The 25697-nt window shown below is 35.6% G+C and overlaps 3 protein-coding genes across 3 annotated transcripts; 2 read left to right on the plus strand and 1 right to left on the minus strand.

Moving 5' to 3' along the window:
- The first annotated feature begins 547 nt into the window (after positions 1-547).
- LOC121755960 lies at positions 548-7736 on the plus strand. The gene is made up of 8 exons (XM_042151410.1): positions 548-706; positions 835-1322; positions 3166-3529; positions 3841-5132; positions 6114-6227; positions 6367-6521; positions 7049-7118; positions 7384-7736. The coding sequence occupies exons 2-7, from the start codon at positions 894-896 to the stop codon at positions 7095-7097; spliced, it is 2403 nt and encodes an 800-aa protein (XP_042007344.1). The 5' UTR covers positions 548-706; positions 835-893; the 3' UTR covers positions 7098-7118; positions 7384-7736.
- An 8683-nt stretch (positions 7737-16419) lies between these two features.
- On the plus strand, positions 16420-19093 carry LOC121756544 (indole-3-acetate O-methyltransferase 1-like). Its single transcript, XM_042152110.1, has 4 exons — positions 16420-16707; positions 16903-17319; positions 18115-18390; positions 18603-19093. The coding sequence occupies exons 1-4, from the start codon at positions 16471-16473 to the stop codon at positions 18954-18956; spliced, it is 1284 nt and encodes a 427-aa protein (XP_042008044.1). The 5' UTR covers positions 16420-16470; the 3' UTR covers positions 18957-19093.
- A 2956-nt stretch (positions 19094-22049) lies between these two features.
- On the minus strand, positions 22050-25354 carry LOC121753850 (protein HOMOLOG OF MAMMALIAN LYST-INTERACTING PROTEIN 5-like). Its single transcript, XM_042149113.1, has 6 exons — positions 25194-25354; positions 24940-25040; positions 24591-24700; positions 23675-23750; positions 23462-23602; positions 22050-23149 (listed from the first exon to the last, which is right to left on the minus strand). The coding sequence occupies exons 1-6, from the start codon at positions 25285-25287 to the stop codon at positions 22241-22243; spliced, it is 1431 nt and encodes a 476-aa protein (XP_042005047.1). The 5' UTR covers positions 25288-25354; the 3' UTR covers positions 22050-22240.
- Between the last annotated feature and the right edge of the window lie 343 nt (positions 25355-25697).

The raw sequence follows: 25697 nt of genomic DNA on the forward strand, positions 1-25697 counted from the left end.
CAATTTAATTATGAAGGCATTGACGTTATAAGTTCAACTACACATATTTTTTTTAATTTGTAAAAAAGTTAATGTTTATCTTCGTATTTTTAAATAGAACAATATGGAAATCGAAACTACATATACAATATAAAATTAATTATAATGTAATTCTAATCCTCAATTTTGGGACAAAATTGAATAAATAATGAGACGAAATCGAGTAAGCTAACGATAGTGTAGATTGCACATCATATGTCAAGCTAACGATAGATTAAACTACAACACATTAAATGTCTATTTCCGCGTAACTATGTGAAGTATAATTTCAGTTGCTATATATGTCAAATTCGTTGAGATTTTTCATGTAACATTTGTTTTATCAAATGATAAACACTCCTCCAAATAATGAGACAAAATCAAATATATCAATTTTTATTTATAGATTATTGAAAAAGTAAGTCACCCGTTGGTGATGCCAGCCCGTTACTGTAGAATCAGCCAATAGGGAATCAGCAAATATAAAAGGCGAAAATAAGAAAAAGGGAAAATAGAAACGAAAAAACACCCAAACCCTCTCTCTCTCTCTCTCTCTGGTTCAAGTTTTTTTGCTGGCCACGACCCCCAAAACCCCCCACCCCTATTCTCACCTACATACGATTTGATTTTGATTTACTCACCGCTCAAAGCTCCTCTCTCTACCTCTCTACAAATTACCCGCCAAAAGGTTTAATTTTTAAGTTTTTTTTTTACGATTACGATTCCTAATTTCATCTTTCCCCTCTCTCCCATCCCCCCTAGGGTTTGTTTTCCTCTCTCTTATCAATTAATCATGGCTCGCTCTCTTTATTGCAGGTTTGACCGGATTCTTGCCCCGATTCCACGCGCATTTCTGTGTGACTGCTCTTTCTCGGATGGAATCAGCGGTCGGCATCACTCCCGAGGCGAGATCGGAGCCTGTCGCTGAAAAGAGGGCAGCGGAGGAGGAGCTGGAAGTCTCTAAAGAAGCCTCGCCGCCGCCTCCGAAGAGGAGTAGAGGATTGGGCGAGCGGCATTTGGTTGGGGATGTTCGGAAGGTAGCTGAGATGGTGTTGGTGTTAGCGGCCATGGGGAAAATGCGGGGAGGAAAGGGCCCCACTGATGTTGAGAAGGAATTGATGGCGGAGGCCTGGAATAAGTTGGCCCAGGTTTGTGAGGGTTTTGCCCCCAAGGACGTTTTCCCGAGCGAGGGTTTTGGGGGTGTCATTGAGGATATGGGGCTTAATAAATTGAAAGAGCAGAAGCAAGGGTTTCGGCCTCCTAAAATGTCCATAGCGGAGAAGCTGTTGGCATCCAAGAAAAAGGTTTGTTCTTTGATTTTTGAGATTTTGACTACTTTGTTTGGTGCTGTTTGTGGTAATCTAGGGATCATGCCTCTAATAACACTTAAAATTGTCTTTATGATGATTTCAGATCGATTATAGATTTGGAATTCCACTGTTTGAGGGAATTCAATTCATAAATTGTTCTACTTCTATCATTCTCATGCCTCTACTGTTTCTGTGTTTGGTGGAAGCCTCCCAGAGTCCCAGTGTCTCGTTTAATGTGCTTCGAATGTCCCCCGGTCTTGTACCTTTTAAGTAGAAAGTTTTGTTTGACAGATTTGTGTTTTTCAAGTAAGTGGAACTTACATTAATTTGAATCATCTAATTCTTCATGCTTGTTGGGGATCGGTGGTGCACACCCGAACTCCACATTAGTATGATATTGTCCGCTTTGGGCAAAGCCCTCACGGTTTTGCTCTTGGGGTACTCCCCAAAAGGCCTCACACTAATGGAGTTGGGGAAGCCCTTATATATGCTTGCAACTCTTGTCCATTCTCCGATGTGGGATATGATTTGCTTCACCACAATGCTTTTGTCCCTACTCATGCTTCTATAATATACATAATTATGGGGTCCCTCAGCTGTGTAGTAAATAAATCTATGATACACTCGCTAAGATGTGTTTAAGTATGTGGATTAGACATGGAAGTCATCAAGTTTTAAGAAAAAAGAAAATTATATGAAACTTATTAGTGGTATAATCTTACTAATATCAAACTCCATGGCCCAAGGAGGAAGATAGAGTATTATGCACATTATGTTTAGGGTAGTAACTTTGAAATAGAGATATAGTCATTATGGGTATCTGTTAAACCCGGTGCAACTTAAGTCCATGTTTGACTTGATTTCACTGATACATGGTACACCTACACTTGCACAAATAAGCTTACAGTTATTATATTTGAATACTCAAATTTTGCTTCTACATTTTTGTGTTTTCATCATAATGTTGAACCCTATGTGTGCATTTGTGGGTCTGTTTCAGCATTAATCGTAAAACTTTCTCAGTTCATAATTCATATTCATGGGAATTTAATGAATGGATACTATCAATTATTCGTTGCAGCAAACTGAAGCTCAGGTTACCTTGACTAGATAGTTTTATGACAAGACAAAACAGTCACTCTAGGTGACAGACTCCTCCTCATTGGAAATCTTAGCTTTGAGTTTTGGTTATCTGAATCCTGAACCATCCACATCTGCTTTTGTGGTGATTCGTTTAAAAGATGTCAGAACTTTAAGGAATAATGCTTTCGTGCTTTATGGATATTAGGTTTAAAGTTTGGACTACTATAATCAGAGAAGATTATATCTGGCAATAAACAATAGTACTGTTTGATAAGATGAGAGTGGCTTAAAATTTACAAAGTATGTACATCTAAGCTTTTCAAGTTTTTAATTTGTGTGAATTTCATTTTATTTATTATATGTGCATGATATGATGAATTCCAAGGATTGTTCTGAAAATATTCGACGCTTAGCAAAATAGTGCTAATGAGAGTAAAGGAAAATGTAAAATATAGGGATTGCTGGATTGCGCATTGCATCTTGTTTTGTTAAAACATGGTTTATTTACAATATCTTTCATAATTGGATCTGTGGTCTGAAATAAAACTTTCCATCTTATACGGTTTCTGTGTAGTGGTAGTACTGTAGCAAACATTTTTTGTGCTTAGCTAATAGCTACAACTTATAGGATCCTGCATTTGCTTTTAAAAGCTCGTACAGTCCATTAGCAGAATTAATATAGTAGGTTTGTTGCATTTCTCATACAGCACTGAATTCCCAGTAACATGTGCTTTATTCTGTGTTTTATTGTTAGATGGAGAAAGCAGAAAATTTCTCACTACCATCTACTCCTCATTCATCTCATCTTCATCCAAACTCTGGATCAGCTGCTGAAAGTCGAAACATGGCACATCCAATTCGAATGCCTCAGTCCGACAAATCAAGTCACATGCCAATATCTTCTGGAAGTTTCCAATCCCCTTCCCCTTTAGTCCATAATGCGGCAGTAAATTCTGCACCATTACCATATCAGCTTCCTACTAGTGAGATAAGACCAGTAGTCTCTAGCGGATTGCTTCCTAGCCATTTGAATTCTGCAGCATTACCAAGAGTTGACCGGTCACACATCAGATCAGATGGAAGACCAAATGGTTCTTCACACCCTCAGCAAATTCAAGGTAAAATGAAACTTGCTTTTAATGTTGAAGGATTAATTTCTCTGCTGTGTAGTTAAATATTTGAAAAATGTTCCTCGTAGATAATAGCTTCTGCTTGCACAAGGTTAATACTTATGCTGAAACCTTACTCTGCTAGCACCAACACTTTAATGTAGATTAGGTAATCTAGTGTAGATATCTATTCTATTGTAATCTTATAAGGTGTCTTATTTTGTACTGCAATAGGAGTTCTAGGACCATGTAGCATCTTCTCAATGTACTTCATTGCTCATTATTTGATATTCAAACTTTTGCAATATGTCATTTTGCAGCTAATTACTCTACTAACTCAACTGTGAGGACTTCAACGTGGTCAGTACACCCACAGCCTGTACATCCTTCCCATCAGGCATCAGATAATAAGGTGCCTGTAAATATGTCCCTTAAGGTTGGGGGAGGGGCTGTACTAGCCCCCGAAGCAACAGCTAGGGCAGTTGGTTCTCAGATAGGACCACTGTCACAAGGCACTAGCCATGTCCAGCCTCCTCCACTACTGGGAAATACACATTCTGAGATTTGTAAGATTGTCCAGAAATTATTGCAACCACGGATCACTGAACGACCTACTTGGATTCCTCCTTCTAGGGACTATATGAGTAAGGCTTTGACTTGTCAGATTTGCAAGTCGATGGTAACGGAGATAGATAGTATACTCATTTGTGATCATTGTGAGAAAGGGTATCACATAAAGTGCCTCCAAACTACTAATCAAAAGGGAGTTCCAAGAGGGGAGTGGCATTGTGGAACATGTTTGTCTGCAAGCAATGGCAAACCTTTGCCTCCTAAATATGGCCGTGTCATGAGAAATGTCAACACACCAAAACTGCCATCAAATCCAGCATCTATTACATCTACTTCAAGTAAATTACATGGTACTTCAGAAGAAAAAGTCAGCCAAATGAAAGAAATATTTAATGGGAATGCTACTGTGGAAAACAGTTCAAGTGGAGTTGTAGGTGATAAAGATTACCACCAGACATCTGGATCTGAGAAAGAAGAAAATAAACCAATGCCGGAGAATGCTAATGCCTCTATTGGTGCTAAGATGGATGACCTAGCATCATCTGGGAATTGCCCCAAAAAGTTGGAAACCATCAATTCTGCAAATGTTTCATCTATAAACCCAGATGATGTGAAATCTGCTGAAATAAAACTAAATTCTTTGACTGAGCCAGCGATAGCTTTTAACACATCTGATAAGTTGGAGGAAATTCCGAAGTCTGTAGAAGCAAGTCTGCTGGAGAAATCGCTGGAAAATCACTTCTTGCCGACGGATGCAAAAGAATCTCATGGTGATGAATCTTCAAACAACACAGATCACCTGAACAATCAAGAAGTTGTGTATGGTAATCTTCCAGAAATTGCTGCAAATGTTGAGGAAACAAACCAGGATAACTCTTCATCACGCAGTTTGCATCCTGTCAACTGGATTGGTGACCCTGTCCAGATTTTGGATAAAAAAGTTTATTATTCATCTTGCTGCATCAGTGGACATCTATATAAACTTAGGGATTATGTTCTTATTCACTTTGACAATGGCAAACTTACACCTTCAAAGCTACAGGTCAGCTAGTGATAATTTCCCCTGTAATCTTTTGATACTTGCCTAAAGTTATTGACTTATTGTCTTACATGCTTGTCCTAAAAAATATTTCAGGCACCTTTTCTCAATCGAGCTAGTTAAGATAGTAATACTATATTATGAGATCTGATAATGGGCCTACAAATTCACTGTTATGATTCCTGATGAATTTGCTGAATTGATTCCTGGTGATAATTAAGACAGCTGTTTTTATGACTAAGAAAATTCAATGCAAGGAAATTGCTATAATTTTATATATATCTGGACTTTGTTACTCAATTTGCACCTATAAGTTTAGGATACCTCGCATAAAAGATGGTTTTGCATTCTTCAACATTGTTTTTACAGTACAATTGTGATTAGTTATAGAACTCTGAATTATTTTAGGAAGATAGAGATTTTAGCATCTGTGCACCATGCATTTATGGATTTTGCTGGAGTTCTGTACTATGCATCATGTTACTGGGCTTAAGTAATAAGTATACTACTCCCTCCGTTCCATAATAGTAGAGTCATTTTGGCATTTTGGTACGTTCCATAGTAGTGGTGTCATTTCTCTTTTAGTAAAAGTCAACACATTTCTTATCACTTACCTTTGTCTCTCTCTTACTTTTTCATCTCTCTACTTTTTCATCTCTCATACTTTATTATCTTTTTATTTAATAACATTACACAACATTTTCTTAATCTCCGTGCCCGAAAGAAATGCCTTCACTAGTATGGAATAGAGGGAGTAATATTTAATATAAATCTCTTGGTTTGACCAGTGCTTAATGCCAAGATAATCAACTGATGAGGCCGGCATATAGATTAATAGGTGTTAAAAAACTGATTTTATTGGATTGATCGGAATGATGTATTTTTTGCTTTGCAGAACTGTTTTCCTAATTTTTTATGATAGGGACTAAATATGCTATATTTTGTGTGTTGGTTTTCATCATGAACATTGCTTCATTGTTGCAGGCTATGTGGGAGGATAAAAATACCGCAACAAAGTGGGTAATGGTGAATCAATGTTACTTTCCTGGTGATTTTCCTAAAGCTGTTGGCCGTCCATGCGGCCTCGAAAGCAGTGAGGTGAAGTCCTGTTTGGTTTGTCGATATTTTTTGGTTTCTTATGTTGTCAATGTGGTGATTTACTGACATGGTTTATTAACTAGAATGAGTGGTTTGTGAAGCTCCATTTATAGACATCTTGTTCTTGTGAATTTTTCAGGTTTATGAGTCAGCTTGTGGTAGATCCGTGATGGCTGGCTTAATAGAAGGCCCTTGTGAAGTCCTCACTCCAAGAAAATTTGCTGAAGAAAGTGATAGGAGAATTCGTTCCGGGAGACAAATTATTGACAATTTGCCTCCAGTTTATCTGTGCAAGTGAGTTAATTTGCTAAATGCGTAGCTACTTATGAGTTACATCTCTTTCACAATGACAAACCGTGTGCATGCCTGGTCATAAATTTGGCTTTTTGATTGTGAGATGTATTCTAGGGTTAAAGCCTGTTGCTCCTCAATAGTAACCATGATTTCCTTACTAGCTAATATTCAGGTTATGTGAGTAAATGGACAACATGACATATTGACTTGCATATATGCCTTTGTTGCTACCCATACTCTTCAGTTCCCAGTCTCCACTGTATGTATCTGTTCTGTAATGGTGGCTGGTCTTCTGGGCTGGTTTTAAGTACAATACATCATGATATTCGAAGATGAGAGTAGGTTATGAAGAACCCAATGGATTATCAGATTTAGTAGTTAATTGCAATAAGAGATACATTTAGTAGGATTGATCATAAAACTCACCTGTTTGTCAAGTGAATTACCTAAGTAAAAACGGATGCAAATATACATATATACATGCATTCTGGGTACCTTATGTTCAATACATCTCTCTTGTGTGACAGATGGGTTTATGATGAAGCAAAAGGACTATTCCGGGACATTTCCTGTTAAAGAATGTTGCGATCATAGTAGGTGAGTGAGTTAATTATATTGATCTCTTTTAGCACATCACATTCTTATCAAGTGAGCACATGCATACCTGTTAGGAATCACACAATATTCCGGTTGGTTAGTTTTTTGTATTTATAATGTTCTGCTGTGTACCTTATATGGTTCGATAGTCCCTTAAGCTGTGCATCTTACACTGTTCATCTCAAATCTCATCATGTCCTCAGTAAATTAGACGTTTGATTATGAATGTTTCTGCTGTCATTAACCCATAGTAATCTCGTGCTAGATCAACAGAAGGTTGCGCGATTCGGTGTAACATGGAGCAGTTTGTAACGGGTATAGCAAACGGGATGATGCTGAAATCCAGTTTTGTGTACAATAGGTTAGCGCTTAATTGTAGCCTGTAGACTCTGTAGTGTATCATTATGTGGTTAGGTGAATTTACTTGCAACCCTTTTAATGCTCATCCCCAATAATATATGATTGTTTGATGTAAATGTGACTACTACTTTTGTTAGCTCCTAATTATTTAGATACAAACTGATTCTACATTAAAAATGTAAGAAACATATGCTCTTCTTAAGGCCTCACTGGTTCTGGGCTTCTTGGCTTGGTCAATGGTTCATAGAAATTTTTTTATCTCTAAGAAAAGTATATAGTTAGGTTGTATACTTTGCATTATATGGTAAATTGGTGTCCAAATAAAGGTGAGGCATGATGTGTATTCATAATTTAGTTATGGAGGTGGGTTGTCACATCCACATAAACAGTAATGATAGGAGATGAACATGATTCAATTCGACCTCAAATTTGAACAAGCCTAAGCCTATACAAATTTGCTGGATGCTTGTCTTAGTGGAACAGTAATTACGCTGTCGGCTACCCAACAGTATCATATCATTCCTATTCAGCAACTTCAACGTTTTCTCTACTTTTCCACAATCCATATTATCCATATCAAATGCATATAAAATTTATTTCACAGAATTAAAGTGAGGTGGCATATAAGATAGCATAACATCATATCTTCTCTTTGCGACATGGAATGCATCTATGAAGTAGATTGTAGACATTGCGAGTAGATGCCAACACCAATTTCACTACTACAATGTCGATAGGCATAATTGAAATAGAATTGGAAGATAATGAATTTAGCCAAGCATTGAGCTAACAATTTCAGTCAAGATACCAAAACTCCACATGAATACATACAAAATTTATGAGTTTGTGTCAAGTTCTGGTTGGGTTCTAGTAGCCAATTAAATAAAATAAATATTATTTAATTATTTTTATTCTCTTACAAAAAAAATATACTTTAGTTTCATTCTCTAGGTTTGTGTAAATTAGGTTTTAATCGTGTAAATCATGTTTTTATCATGTGAATCAGGTTTAGCCGTGTAGTAACAAGTTTTAAACATGTAAATCAGATTCATATCATATTGTGTTGTGTCAGCTCATCGGGTTCGAAGGGAGTATGCCAGATTTGTGTTCGGGTTGAGAATTATTTTAACATGTCGGATTTTGGATAAGTGTTATTGAGTTCGGTTGTAATCAAGTTGACCCAATAACGATCTAGCTCATTCAATTTGCCACCCCTATGCGATATAAAAACAAAAGGATTGATTGTGCCTCGAGATAAAGTGATGGCAGCTCAATCCACGCCGATCCACACAACTTATATTTCGTTGAACAATTCCAAAATTAAATGCGGATTTGATTACTCACAACACGCAATAGAGGATAGGGTCTACTAAACCTAATATCTTCGTTACTACTCATAAGATCCAAAAAAAGAAGAAAACAAAATCTACTATAATTAAAAAACTAAAGTCTATAACTCCATTAAATTCATTCAAGTTTCAAGATTTGTTAGTCCCATATATTCCCTACATGTATGTATATCATGTATAAACTGATTGAGACACCCCACAGTTTCCCTTTTCAAGAAAACCCCTCACTCTTCGTTGCTCATAGAATTTTGTGAAATAAAATTATGAATCACAATTGAAAGATTATAGTCTATGTTTAGCCTTTTCTATTTAAAACATCAGTTATAGACTTTTTTGGATGAATATTTCTTTTACTAATCGGTACCTCTCTGCAGTTGAAATTTCTTGTCGAGTGAAGCAACCTATTAATAATTTATCAAGAAAATTCAACAAAATTTCATAAACAAAAATATCTCTTACTCTCCTTTCTCTTGGTGATAGTTAAGTAGTAAACTATACAATTATAGTTGACAATTGAATTTACTGCTGTTGATTAATTGACCAAATAACCGGGGCCATGTTGGAATTATGCCTGAAAATCCCCAACACAAAGTTGAAATAATTGAATAATATAGGAAAATGTGTTCCTTACATACCTGCATGCCGTTCTATTGGAAATAGAAACCCTTTTCTAAATAATTGCTATCTATTCATATAGTATATAATACACATCTACATATCTAGCCTCTTACAACTTATGTATTTGTCTTCTCCTTTTTTTTCTTAAAAAATGAAATCAATATAAATATAAACTAATACGTAGGCATGTGCAACTCTTAACTGAGACAAAATGATTTATACACACTCTATTTATATTATTTTCATTTTGCTTGTATTAAAATAAAATGTAGTTTGTCTCATGCCTATTTTGTGATCAAAGCGAAGAAGCTACTTCTTAAGTTTTGTAAGAAGCCAAGTGTCTTTAATACAATTGCACCAATCACTATTTTGTAAATTGTGATTAGCTATCTTCAAAATTCGTTAATGTTAGTTTCTCTTGTGAGAGAAATAATGTGTCATTGTAGAAAGTTATCATATGTACTTAGTGAATTTTCTTTATGAGTCGTGGTTTTATCTGACTTTACTGTTTCCACTTTCAAATTAAATTCGTACGTTGGTGAATGTTATTACTACTCCCTTCGTTGCATAATAGATGTCACATTTTTATTTTTAGTTTGTCCTACAAAAGATATCACATTTTCTTTTAGAAAAAACTGTCTCTCGCATTAATATAACTATTTTCTCTCTCCACCTAACACACAAAACAAAATTTTCTGAAATCTCGTGTCATTCTCTAAGTTATGCCATCTATTATTATGGGATGGAGGAATTATATTATTCTTCAATTATTTTTTGTTCTTTTTCCTTTTTCTCTATTAATGAATGAGACTTTGATTTTCCAAGAGTGGTATTAGAGCAAGTCCAAGTCTCTTAATATTTCGAATGTGCTCAGTGGTTGCAACGTTGTTTGATCTTCCTCTTCATAAATGATTTCTTGATAAATGTCCAAGTGCCTTTTGTAGGGCTGGGAAAATATACCGAAATACTGAAATACCGCACTTACCGTACCGAAAAAATACCAAAAATATCGAATTTTCGGTATACCGTACTTTTCGGTACGATATCATACCGCACCGACAGTTTTAGGTACGGTAAAGGCATGCATTTTGTATATACCGCGGTATACCGCATCATACCGCAATTGCGGTATGTACCGCAAATTTACGGTATACCGCAAATACGGTATATGCCGCAATTGCGGTATATACCGAAATCACGGTACGGTATACCGAAAAAAGCGGTACGGTAACGATATCTAAATTTTGGTATACCGACAAAAGCGTACGGTAAATGTATGGTTTTTGGTCATACCGCACGGTACGGTACGGTATGCGGTATGGCCATTTCGGAGCGGTATACCGTACCGTTCCAACCCTAGACTCTTGTGAGTTGTGAGACGACCATTCAATTAAGATGGATAAACATTAATACATCAAGAGACTTCAAGTTTTGCAAAGTTTAGCGTGGAGAAATTCGATGCAAGAATCAAACTTTGGATTGAGCCAATTAAAAGTCAAATACTATGTGTTAATAGAATCTAATGTACACAAGGTTCTTAAAGGTAGACCTATGTTCAATTGGAGATACAAACAAGAAAGAGAGTCTAGTATGGGTGATGTATATTAAAAGGATTTGGATATAAGGGCGACAAACACAACTGCTATGAACATCTTTATGACTTCTCCAACTGCTCTGCCTGTTGCTGCTGCCGCTGTCATAAGATTGTTTCGTTGTTGGATTATCGCATAAAATTCCTTAGGCCGGAATTGAATGTTATTCCTACTTCCATTATATTCATTTGCTTGATGCATAGAACGAAAGAGAAAATGAAATGAAAACACATAGAAATTGTCATTTCATTCCATCCTATCATACCAAAAAGGGCTGTGATTTTATTCATACGTTTGTAATTTTTTATAAAATCAACTTGAGTAAATCACATTTGCAACTTTTTATAACATGCAAAAAATTGCCACAGAATATATATGATGAAGAAGAAGCGAACCAAAAGTTACCAATGTCATAGTTAGAATGCATTGCAAAAATAAGGCTATAATTCTTGAAAAAAAGGTGGTTGTCGGAAGTTTCATCTAAATTATTTTTTTTTTTTAAAAAGAATGGTTGCCAAAATTGGGTGTGCGTGCGACATGGGTCATATTCAAGGAGGACAAATGATACAAAGCCTGAAAAACAATTCCTTGCAAAAACATTAAGCATAATTATATTTTTCTTTACAACAGTGTTTTACAGTTGCAAATCCAGCTTTTGACCCACCAAGAAATTGCACCTGTCACACTGAAGCCCCACATAACATAAGATGCCAATTCAATTAATTTGCTTTCGTTCGTCTCTTCTAAAATAAAAATATCACTAATTCAAAAAAAATGTAATGCAATAATACTCGAATACTTAATTAATTAGTAGTACTTTGGTAATTCAATCAATAAAGCCAAACAAAATAAAATTTAAAAATCAAATGAAAAGGAAAAAGGCCGACTTTCAGTACATCCGTATATAATAATTTTATGAAAAGAAAATATATATTAATATGGCCCAGTGTGTGGGAGATGCTCAAACATTATAACTACACTATATTTATGCATAAATAATTGCTGCTACTCCAAGCTGTCTGCATGCAATTATTTCCTATAAAATCCAGCGTATAATGCAAGAATGCCATGACGCTATATTCTATAACACAACAAATACATAACAATTTTTAGAGGACCAATACTCAATAGTGAGTACTTTTATAGTATAAATAAATAAAAGACAAATGTGTTTTCTTTGAATAGCCTTCATTGATTTTTTTACAAGATATAGTATCTGATAATAAAATTTATTCTTGTGCTATAAAAACTTCAAATGTCTTTATATGAGGACAGTTGGGCTTCAATACATAACTTTAGTCCAATAAATTTGTCAATTGCCTACAAATTAATGCAACAAATGGATGTACAAAACATCTAAATGGCTTAAACGACCAATGTACACAATGACGTACTTCAACTAGCAACCATATCATTAATTTTCCACTTTAGCTTGTCATAATAACTTCTTGTTCATTGATAAATGACGTACTTCAACTGGCAACTAAGTATATTCTCAAGATTAAAGTTCAAAATTGTTCCTTCTACATTTCTCCGATTTTTTTTTTTGGTCTTAAGGCAAGAAATCTTTCGCGATAGATAACTTATCTAGATTGTGAAATACCGCTTTAGTTTTGTGAGGAACCGATTTACTCACACTCTGCAATGCAGAAGACTTAAATTTGTTTGCTTTTAGACAACAATACTTGTAAAACACAACATAAACAGAAACCAAAATACAATGTGTCCACAATTTTACATATACAAACAGCTCGAAACATACTTTATAGTAGCATATAAACCCTAGGATTATTTTCATTGTTAGATAAAACGCCAATCAAACACAATTTTTTTTGATGAAAATCAGATTACTTTTTCATAACATAATCCGACTAAACCAACGTGCCATGAGTCAGTGAGACTTGACATATATTTTTTTTGAGAAGTTGACATTACATCTTATTAAATGGAAGTATGTAGAATATAGGTTGTATCAAGTGTTGTAATAATATTAGGTTGAATAAAATGGCTATAAAGTGAAAAGCTACTGTTTGGTCCGACAAAATAAACACAGACACAATTCCGCGCACTACTCACTACTCACCTCTAATCTCCAATTTAATCAATTATAAATCGATTTCAAGCTGTGGGGGCTGGTTTGGGGCTTGGGTATTATTGTTTGGGATTGATATAAATTAAAATGGCATGAGTTTGTTATAATTAATATCATAGATGTGGAATGATAGAGAATAAGAAAAAATCAATGATAATATGATGCTATTTCAGACAGCATTGTTGTAATGGCTGCCACATTGCCACCATGCACAACTGTGTAGTCGGATTCAAATATCATCTGCCTTTTTTTCTTGTCTTATATGGAGTTATTTAATGTCTTGTTTGCGTCGACAGATATTAAAAAATGTTAACAGATGACAAAATAACATCAACAGAAAATGTCAATATAATGTTAACGATTGATGCTGCGTAGAAAATATGTTGAAACTGTATTGACATTTTCTGTTGATGTTATTTTGTCATTTGTTGACATTTTCTAACCGTCAAGATCTTAGTTTGGAGTTTATATAATATTTAAAGTATAGTATAATAAATTTGGGGGTATTTAAAGTACTAACAAATTTGAGGGTAAATGGTCAGTTTTGTCATGTTTTGGGAGCGTTGAAAATGTCCTATTTAATTTTTTGTAATAAAATTTATGGGACAAATTTCATAGCGATCGAAATATCGACATTTCAACCGAATTTACACATCGATTATCTAAAATCACACACTGATTACTCAATCGGCGTGTAATTTTCAGCCGCCACGTTGGTATTACAATCACCAGAGCAACTTTATTCTAAAATTAAACTGAAACAAGTACTAAACGATACTAACATCTTAAACTATTCAGACATTTTTGAGCAACTGCCTCTCAAACAATTGATAAAATCAACCATTTATCATAAATTTGAGGTTACGAGTAACAAAATGTCAATCTTAGTGATATGCCTTGTAATTTATGAAGTACGTACTATGTTTTATAATTAAATAAAATATGTGTGTAATTTAATGAGATTGATACTGACTTTATTGAAAATAAAAATCTGCTATTAATATGAGGAAAGAGATTAATCTCAAAATATCTATAATTAATATCTCAACGAATTGGGGAATGACATTTCACATTTGCGTAAAGACGATTATGCACTAATTAAAAGATTCGAAACTATCATTTTTTGCACTTCTTTCTTTCTTATGAGTATTAAGTTGAAAAAGAATTTCCACCAGTTTGTTGGGAAACATGTGATCTTTGCTGAGATCTCTCTAATCTCTCAATCATACCAAGAAAAAGTCGAAATCACTGTTTATTACTTCCCATTAAAATTCATTACACTAAAATACGTATACTGGACGACAAATATTAACTATTACTATTTAAATAATGATCTCACTTTTTAGAACAGGGCAAGATTATGAAGGGCAGACTACACTGATTAGTCTCTTAATCATGATTTAATATGGCGAAATCAGTTTTACCGTTGGTAGTTAATTTATTAAGTAGCATTAGCTGAATAATCAGAAAATGCAGGGCCCACACTATGCGATTCCCAATAATTTAATATACGAAACCTAAGATCAATCAAATCTGATTTAACTTTCATATTATCTGTATACTATAATTCCTCATTTTGATGGTTAAAAACAAATTATTTTTTTATTTTATATTCCTTTTACACACATAAATTTCTATTATGCTAATATGCAAAAATTTAAAAAACAATCACAAGTTTTGTTTTATTTAATGAAATATAATTTGTGTAAAAAAAATGTGTAGAGCTAGAATTTCAATCCCCGTGACTGCGCTGCGTAATTCATGAGACATTGCAACCCCTTAAGTCAAACCCTATGTCCATTAACTAGCAAAGTTTACTTAATTAGTGCATTCCGTTGAATCAGTTATATCTTTAACTTGATTTGAAATCTATTATAGTATTAACTATGAATTTGATGATTAGAATCTTCCTTCAATCTTGGTACTATTCTTTCTGGTTCCATTCTCATTTAACTAAATAAAAGCAGTACTATAATTTATCAACTGATTGTCCAAATTGGTTACTTCACTTGAGCAACATACATATGAAATAAATCGAAAATTGTTAGTATTATTTAGTTTAGTAATTTCATATGATCGTTAATTTCTACATCGAAAAATCACATATTCCATTCAAAAGCGTCATAGAAGTAACATATAACCAAAATAAAAATCATTTAACATCTCATATTGTAAAACTCATTCCGGTAGTATTAATTGTACTAACTTATTTATATTTGTAAAAATTAAAATCCACCTAGAAAAGTCTTATTGTCAAATAGAGAATGAAAACAACTTTTCTCTTTTTTGAATATCCGGACGTTGCGTGATCATCTTTTCTTTAGAAATGGTCAAGCTCCATGGACCAAATCTCAAATCGAAAAGTATAAAATAAACCAACGACCTAATTTCATCTCAATAATTTATAATTTTTTTTAAAAAAAGATATGTTGCTTGCTTGTAAACTGGTCCCATTTATTGGAGGGGAATCAATCTGAAGATATGAATCTACTTAATTTGTTAAAAGGAATTCGAAAATGTAAAGACTTATATGCGCGCATACTCGTTCACCGCCCCTTCCTTCCTCTTCCCCGTAACCGAAAACTCGTTCCCTCTCCTCCATCGCCATTTCCGTCTCCTTTCCACTTCTCCCTTAACCTCTAAACACCAATTTCTTAAATCTGTTGGCTATAAAAAATGCATCAAGTAGCTTGGGGCAAATGAGTATAATTTTATGAGGAGTCTAACAAAATCATATTTGCATAAGTTCATACAATAAATTTTGCACGAATTCATGTGTTGATATTGCATGTGATAAAATTGTACAACTGGTATGCTACATGATGTGATGACATTGTATAAATAGCATGCTAACACTGTATATCTGGATATCTGTTGTGATGACATTGTAAATACAACTAGTGTTGTGAGATTATACCATGTGTAGTACAAATTTGGAGCTATATACTTAATACTTAAAAAAGGAGGAGGATCTATATGATTAGCTATTTAGCTTCCTACATATATAAAAATAGTAGTATCAATCTTTTAGTAAGAAAACCCAACCCTAAAGTGATTAGATGAGAATTACGTAGAGATTCAAACATTGAAACCCGGCGTCAATCTTGGGCCTGATTTCTTGAATCTGCATGTGAGGCCCATTCTCGCTTTTTAACTTTATTACCACCAAACTTAATTAAGATTTAATCCAAACCCCCTATAATTTCATTTCATCTGCAAAAAACAAATCAATAATTTAGACATGTATCTTTATGGTGACACAATGAATAGAAGCATAATTCGTTGATGGTGTTGAAATATGAGAGAGAGCCGACAATGTCAGGAAGTAAAGCAATCTGTACATGAATTTTGATCCCTATCCACTCTCTCACCTTCCCTATATAAACCCCACTTCACTCCCCATTTTTCTTGCTCACTCCAATCAATCATCACTCACAAAATCACCTCTCTTCTCTCAACTCAAATCCATGGCTCCCACTGCTGAAAATGTTGTAGTTTCCAACATCAAACTCGAGCGAATGCTAAGCATGAAAGGTGGCAAGGGCGAAGCTAGCTACGTCAACAACTCCCAAGCCCAGGTTTAATTCAATTTCTTATCCCAATCGACTTGTTAATGATTTTTTCTCTTTTATATATTCTTTAATAACTTTCCCTTTATAAAGTCTTTTAAGAGGCTGAGTGACTTGTTTCTACTGACAGACTGATCTATTAATAATGGAAGATTCTAGAATGTTAATTACTAATTTGATGCATGTGTGTGTTCAATTAATTAGGCGCAACATGCCCGGTCGATGGTGCACCTGCTGAGGGAGACCCTCGACGGGGTGCGGCTGAGCGAGGAGGAGGAGGAGGTGCCGTTCGTGGTGGCGGACCTCGGATGCTCGTGCGGGAGCAACACCATATACATGGTGGACTTCATCATAAAGCACATGATGAAGCGCCACGAGGCGGCCGGCCTCCACCCGCCCGAGTTCTCGGCCTTCTTCTCCGATCTCCCCTCCAACGACTTCAACGTCCTCTTCCAGCTCCTCCCCCCCTACGGCGGCGTCAGCATGGAGGAGTGCCTCGCCTCCGACACCCACCGCTCTTACTTCGCCGCTGGAGTCCCCGGCACCTTCTACCGCCGCCTCTTCCCGGCCAAGTCCGTCGACGTCTTCTATTCCGCCTTTTCTCTCCACTGGCTATCTCAGGTAACAAAATAAAGTCTCATTTTTCCATTTTTGGAACGTCCGACGACTCATTTGGTAAATTTTGTTGTTGTATTGGAATTAATTACTCATCTAGTACTCCATGTGTTCCATGTTAATAGAGTCATTTAATTTTCTATACTTGTTTGAAAAAATAATAAATAAATAGTTAAAGTGGAGAAAGAGTAAAGTCAGGGAGAGAAATGTAGAGTATACTTGATTTGTAGATGTAGTTTAATATAGTCCGCAATTATCAAAAGTTTACAAAATTTTCTACCACTTTTTAATAAAATCGTGTTACGGATGTAACTAGAGTTAATTTCATTCAAGCTATGACGCCGGAAATTAGGTTAATGTCTGTCCTCTAATTAGGTTAGGTATAATTAAAAATGAATAATTTTGACTGAGTATTGTCGATTATCGAGGATGATTATTGTGTTATGGTGGTTAAGCCTTTGAAAAAAGGTGAGAAAATATTGAATAAAAGCAGTTTGAGAATGGCCCCTAGTTTAATCACAAACCACTTTTTGGACTTGTTCAATGATCTAACTTTTTGCCCTTATAAATTTATTCTTGGTTTGTGTTACACAATGATATGTCCCAATCAAAAAACATAAGTATATAAATTAGTAGTAATATACTTATAGGAGTATACACTATTTTAGAATTTTTAGTAAATAGTAGTAATAAAAAATTCTTAGAGTAAATAACTTGTATTCATGCATGCATGATTTTCAAAAAATAAAAGAAGTGTATTTATTTTGTGAATAGTGTTTGATAAATTAAATATGGATGCAGGTACCTGATGTTGTGTTGGACAAGAGATCAACGGCGTACAATAAAGGGAGAATATTCATCCACGGTGCTAATGAGAGCACAGCTAATGCCTACAAGAAGCAATTTCAGAGTGATTTGGGTGGATTTTTGAGGTCAAGGGCGAAAGAGATCAAAAGAGGTGGATCCATGTTCTTGGTTTGTTTGGGCCGGACCTGCCCCGACCCCACCGACCAGGGCGGTGCCGGCCTTCTCTTCGGTACTCATTTTCAAGATGCTTGGGAAGATCTTGTTCAAGAGGTACTCGTACTCTCGTTGATCTTAATATTAATTCAGATGAGATCCAGTGTTCCACTTTTTTACTAGTTAATACTACTAATAGTAGTGTGTGTGTGTGTGTGTGTGTGGTGACACTTTGATTGATTCACATGCACACTATTTCAATTTAATAATCCGCGAATAAAAGGAACTGTATGTTTTAAAAGTATGGTGTGACCGATTTGCAATTGCAGGGCCTAATCACTAATGAACAACGCGATAACTTCAACATTCCGGTCTACGCGCCGAGCCTAGAGGATTTCAAGGAGGTGGTGGAAGCCGACGGCTCGCTCCTGATAAACAAGCTGGAAGTCTTCCGAGGCGGGAGTCCGCTTGTGGTGAACCACCCCGACGACGCCGCAGAGATCGGCCGCGCCCTCGCCAACAGCTGCCGCAGCGTCAGCGGTGTCCTCGTCGACGCGCACATCGGCGACCAGCTCAGCGACGAGCTTTTCTCGCGCGTCGCCAGCCGAGCCACGAGCCAAGCCAAGGAGCTCCTCGACCAGCTCCAGTTCTTTCACATTGTGGCTTCCCTATCTTTAGCTTGATTAGGGAAAAAATTAGAGACCTAAAAAAACTGTCTAGCTATGTTGTTGGCAGGTTAATTAATTAATCAACGACTCTTTAATTAATTGTGTTGTTTAGTGGAGTATCTTAATATTGATTAATTTGTGTTATTAATTAATTAGTGAATGTGTTGTAGTGTAGTAGAGGTGTATGTGGAAGTTGATTTTTAGTTATCATTTTGGGCTTTTTGAGCTCTGATCAAAGTCAAGCTGAATTTATAAAGTTGGGAAAAAGTTATGATTATGTCTAGAGATTAATTGCAACAGTAACATCGACTTTAATAGTGGAATTTGGATTTGAAAATGTAAGCAACAAGATGTGTCTACATAATATTGTCGCATGTTAAGTCACTATCGATCAATTTTGAAAAATAAAAGCTAATCTTAATGGGATGGACAGGGAATAAATGTAAAGGTGAATACTTACTATTTTGCACTGTATTCTTTTTCAATATACAGATGTATGGAGTAATATATATGGATTCATCCCCCTTCATAAAGATTCAAAAATAGACCACACATTATTACATGAACACATGAAGGATGCTTCACTTGTCAAAGGCTTTTTAGGACAAAACACACAAATGAGTTTTCTTGTCCCTTAAAATTTGTTAGATTTTTACTATTCATAAAGGCACGTTGATTTCATGCAAAATGTTAGTACTCCTCTATATGATAAATATACATGATGTTACATATATATAGATGTACAAAATGTTTCTATAATTTACTTTTCATCTTCCATCTTATAATTTCTCATGTGATCAGTTTTTAGGGTGATGACAACGATAATGGCAGCACAGTATGCTGCCTGCACACTAGTGGTCAACCCCCCAAAAAACAAAATATATACAGTATTTTTGTTTGAATATAATATGTATATATAAATTCAAACACTATGCATAAGTTTGAGATCCACGTGACTAATCCATACTACTACAGTAAGTCGCTTATCAAAAGTGATTAGAATAACAGTTAACTAATGCACTTCAAACCGAAAGATTATCCATTTCAAATAAGGTGGATTAATTAGTTATATAAAGATCACCTGTAATTGAAAGGTGAAAACCTTTATCTATTTGATTGTTGATTTGCCAATTTTACTGTCAACGTACTATTTATGTGAATCAACTATATGAATCATGTAAAATGATAATTGTTGTGCAATTTGTAATATTACCTTAGCCAGTTGGTAGAGCGAGGACTGTAGTAAGAAACGCATATTAAACTCAATTGTGTTGTAGCCTTATAAGAGTATACTTCCTCTGTCTCATTCTAAGTAACACATTTTCTTTTTTGGAATATCCCACTCTGAATAATGATACATTTCTAAAAATGGCAACACCACTCTCTCTTAGTTTATTCTCTCCATTTAATTCACAAAATAACACTATATAAAATCTCGTGTCAAAAAAGAAATGTTCCACTTAGAGTGGGAGGAATGAGCATTTACTTTGAGTAATTATTCATCATTTTAGATAAGGATAAGGATAACGATTTCCCGTGCATGGTATTGGTTGGGATGGAAGAGTATAATGATAGACTCATGCCAGGCCCTGATATACCTATAAAAAGCTGCAATCATGAAATTGGTAGTAGCCTTCTTCTAGTTAAGACAGGGCCGCTAGCCTAGTGGGCTCAGTCCATTAGCATGACATCATCATTCCTGGGCCACAATTGATCTAAACATTATGAATGTTACTCTACTACGAATTTGATTTTATACTTTATGAATTGTTGATTGATGAATTGCTACTTGCTTTGTTCTACTACAAGATTATAATACTCTCTTGGTGATTTAACTGCAAGCATATGGAGGTTGTTCACTTGTTTGATTCACTAATAAATGTTGCCGACATTTCTATGACGATTGAATAAAATTAGTATTTTCTATTCTTGTTTGAGTATATATTCAGATAATTAAAAATGGGGCAAGTCATAACTGAACAAAATTTAGCATTAAAAGGACAAGTGAATTAAGTTTATACATTAATCAAAAAGTTATATTTTAGGAATAAATTTAAGCAAATATGGGCTTATCAACCCAATAATTAGAGAGAAATTTATCAATTCGTGAAACACAATGTTTTGAGAGAGTATAAAAAATATCAACCTCAATTAAAACAAGACGCATTTCTGGAAATGAGAGATAAGTAGATGAAGAATGTGTTAATAATCCATGCATGCATGAATATCTCTAGGCAAATCAAGGAGTGATTTCCGTTCCAGCCTTGTATCTGATGATGTCAGCTATTTCAGGCGATCTAAACCGTACCTTCTTCTTTGGCTTGGTTTCTCCATCACATGAACATGAGCTACATAAGGATGAATGGATTTTTCTTGACGAAGATGATGGTTTATGCATCATATTGGAGTAGTACTCGTCATCATCGTCGTCAACATCAACAATATTTGTGTTGTTGAAACCTGGTGAAGATATGATCAATTCCTCAAGAGTTACCACTTTCTTCTCAACTTCCTTTCGCTCCGGTGATGCTTCCCTCTCCGATGGTCGACTACACAGGAGGAGACTGCAGAAACCTACACCCATTTCTCGTGTTGAAGATATCTGGCTTAATTTGGGTGATCAATAGATTTAAAGACAAATTAACTTCCTTAGCTGAGCATAGAAGATAAGTAGAAACTTGGTAGTAGAGTGAGAATCAACATTGTATTCACCGTTACAACTCAATGTCAGTGATAAGATCCTACGTATTTTTGTCTGAATCTAACTTAGAACAAGGTTGTTCAAACCTTAGTATTCTTGAAAACAAGGAGGAATGTAAAACCAATACACAAATTTGTCGTGTTATTTTGTCTACCCTTCACTAATAAATTGTTAAAATGTGCAATGCGATCCCATTTGATCAAACAAAGTAACTAGGGCATCTCAACAATGCTACCAATCGAATCTTCGATTTCCCCTCCCAACCAATACGCTTGTTTGGGGGCAATCTCATGTACCGATACTCATATTGATGCAATTTCAAATAAAAACAAATAATCAGAGCGATATTTCTCAGTTCGATTTTCAGTACGATCCATAAATCTCAAAGCACATGCAAAACCCTGATATTTACCAAAGCGAATGTTAAGTATGTATAACATAAAAAATAGGAAAGTGCATCAAGGGCAGCTTCAAGAAAATAAAGATAAGAAATATATACAATCCATACAACAACTTGGAGAATGAACAAGTAGATTCACATGCAAGTGAACGAAGCAAGAAAAATCAATCTTAGTATGGAATCCAATTGAAAGAGGATTTAGTGGGGAGTTGATTGATTTGTCAACAAATCAAGAGCTTTCTTAAGATGGTCCACTGCAGTAGAAACTTCATCAAATGCCAAAGCCCCGACCGCAAACCTCGCCTCCTTGTGTGCTTCTGCAATTTTATCTGGTGGAGGCTGGTAACTGCTGTCGTACTTGTATTTTTCCGAGGCTGGCGGTGGAACTTCTGGATGGTTCCCGTTCACGCCACCAGAATTATATTGAGGAGTTGAAGCATATGCTGCTGCTGAGTTAGAGGCTGGTGAACTGGTGTAGGGAGCACCATCAGAACCTTGATAATATGAAGGGTAATGAGAAGGAGCTGCAGGGAGGCTACTCTCAGTGAAACTCGGGTAGGATTGGAAATTGGGGTATGATGAGAAGGAGGGTATGTCATGGGAAGGGTAGTGTTGGGGCATGTCCTGATGAGGTTCAGGCTGGTATGGCGGGTGAGGATGTGACTGGTGATGATAAACAGAATTCTCAGAGCCATTTGGTTGTTGGTGGATGTTTTCAGGTGAATAATTGTCAGTAGGATAATGAGTTGGCGGAGGAGGTGGGGGTGTAACATTGGAGGGTAGTCGAGAGAAACTAGCAGGATGTTGAAAATTATCATGATTATAGGCTTGAGGAAATGAATCTGAATCTGGTGGCATTCTTGCAGCAGAATCTACTCCAGAGTAATTGTCAGTATGGTGATGAGATTGGGGCGGAAGGCCCAAAGGAGGTGATCCCATAACATTTGAAGGTGGTTGAGAGAAATCTGTAGATTGCTGATGATTATCATGATCGTATGTTTGAGGAAATGAATCTGGACCGGGTGCACTTCTTGCGGCAGAATCTGATCTTGCCAGGCTGGATCTGGTGCTCAAATCAGCTGCGTCACTTCTGCTTGGTTCAAGATCCTGAAACAACATCTAAATTATAAGAACCCAAGAAGCGATTAACTCTTTCCAACTTGGTTTCACCTTATCAGATATGAATTTTTCATTACTGGCTAGGAACAACAAATGCATTTGTTTTCAAAGATTTAGAGATAATATGATATCTATCTGCGGGAAGGAAAAAGATTGGGAAATATAAAGTTCAGTTGACCTGACCGACATCAGCAACCAAATAGCAAATGGAAAGCTTCACCTTATTTTAATACACCAGAATCACATACATTCTTCATGGAAGATATCACTAAGAAAAGGAAAATCACATATTAGACTTACATTTACACCATTATATGTACTTGATGGCACTGATAAATCTGTCTCTCCACCAGGAGGACCGGGAATAGGCTTTCTCCCTTCTTTTAGTGCTTTCCTTATATCAGCTGCTTTCCATGCTGCGTACTTCTGTTTCTGCTCAAGCTGTAACATAGATGATTAAGGTATAAGACATATAAAACGTTAAAATATTTTGGTGAATATAATAGTGCTTACATCAGGCTGAAGTTCGCCAAATTGATTCAGGATTTCAAAAAAAATGCTTGCAGCATAGAAAGTTTTTGCGGTATTTCTGTACAAGGAAAAAATAATTAGATCAGGAATATCAAGAGAAAATAAAAATGAACCCCATCAGTTTGCTCAAATTATTTTAAAGTATGCTAGGAATACTGAATTGGAGAAGTATCAGAATGATGAAGATTCAGCATAATTGATTGAGTATGATATGAAGTATGCCTTAGACTAGAAATGCGAATTAAATTTTACCAAGCAGCAGCAGGAGGTATAATTTATCATATACGCCAAATGAAATCATAAATCATATTTCCTGACAGAGAGTTCATATCCTATAGACAATGAGAAGGGGAACAAAAATTCTAACATATGTCCCTCATATGAATCACTTGTCAAAAATCTGAGATAGGAACCCATCAAAACAATTCCGCAACAGAAAACACATAATGAAAGTGATATTTCTACATATGAATCAGGGGTACAGTTCCAAAATACTTGAAACTCCAAGGGCTAGAAAGTCCTAAGTTCAAATTAAGACTCACTCTACGATTTTTCTAAAGAAACAGTGACTTCGTGAAACATTCCCAAACATTCATAATGCAGCAGAAACAATGTACAATAAAGAGAGTTACCAAACAATTTTTCTAGAGAAATACAACAGAATCTCTACAGAAATTTATACACAAAAGTACAAGACTGGTAAAGCATCAGATATGGTTCCATGTGGTAAAAATAAAATGCATCATCATCATCAGTTAGATACTATACCTCATGGTCGAGAAGCTCATGCATTGAGGAAATGAACAAATACATTATACACACACACATATCCCACAGTAGTATGATTAATCCAATAAACTATTAAAATGATATGACAGCATGAAGGAAGTTTGCATACAGATCAGCTCGCCCAGCCCTATCTTGTTTGTCAGCTTTGGAAAAGACATTCAAGGCAAATCCCTCAACGTGTAGATGATCATCAGGTCCCAACTGCAGCGACTTTTTATCCTGCAAGAGAAGATCCAACTCATGTTTACAAAAGATGGAACCACACAGCTGAATTAGAATTGTCAACCAGATAATTAGAATTCAGCAAACACCCACGTACAATCTCAGTTCTAAAATTTGGTCAGATTTGGAGTCTAACTAGGCAATCAAATGCATAATTACTGATTAATCATAAAAACCAATCGGAACTCGCTTTAATGATAATCAGGCAAAGGAAAAAGGGAAACAAGGTCAAAAACCTTTTCGAGCTGATTCATGAGGGAAATAAGGACGGAATTGGTCATCTTAGTGCGATCGCTCTGAGGAATCCGTAACCCTCGTTCCATCGCGTACAATCGACCTGATCAAATAATTTCAAATAACAAAAAAGGTAGATGACGTTGTTTGATTGGATAAAAATCATGATTCTCTATCATAATCGTTTTGTTGTTTCAACAACAAAGGCTAATTGTAAATTAATGGAGCGAGAGAGAGAGAGAGAGATGGGTTTTACAGTAGTAGGCAACGAGGTGTTCGTGTTTCTGGAGCTCATCGGCCCGCTGAAGATAAGGGAGAAGTAGCTTCGCCGGTTCATTTTCCGCCGCCATGGAGTATTAGCAGAAGTGCAAAGGAAAGGAGATACAGATGCCTGCAGAATAATGAAACACGCTAAATCCGATTTATTTCTATTTATTAATGGTTTAATTAGGGGCAAAACAATTTAAATTACACCAAAATCGTTTTAGGAGTTTATTGGATATACCCAGAATTGGGCCCGGCTATGGAGAGCCCTAAAATTGTAAGTCGGCCCGCACTGAGCGGAGTCGACATCCAGATTTGTAATGAGTATTTCTGAATATTATTTTCTTTTATTTTACCATTTTTCAATTTTAACTATTTATTATCATTTTTATAAATTGAGTGCAGAAAGTGATTGGGACTCCTAAAATGGGACGGATAGAGTACTAAATACTACTCCCTCCGTCCCTAAAGAATATACGCTTTGAATTTGGTGTGA

Source organism: Salvia splendens, chromosome 11 (assembly GCF_004379255.2).
Source record: "Salvia splendens isolate huo1 chromosome 11, SspV2, whole genome shotgun sequence".
Classification (NCBI taxonomy): Eukaryota; Viridiplantae; Streptophyta; class Magnoliopsida; order Lamiales; family Lamiaceae; genus Salvia; species Salvia splendens.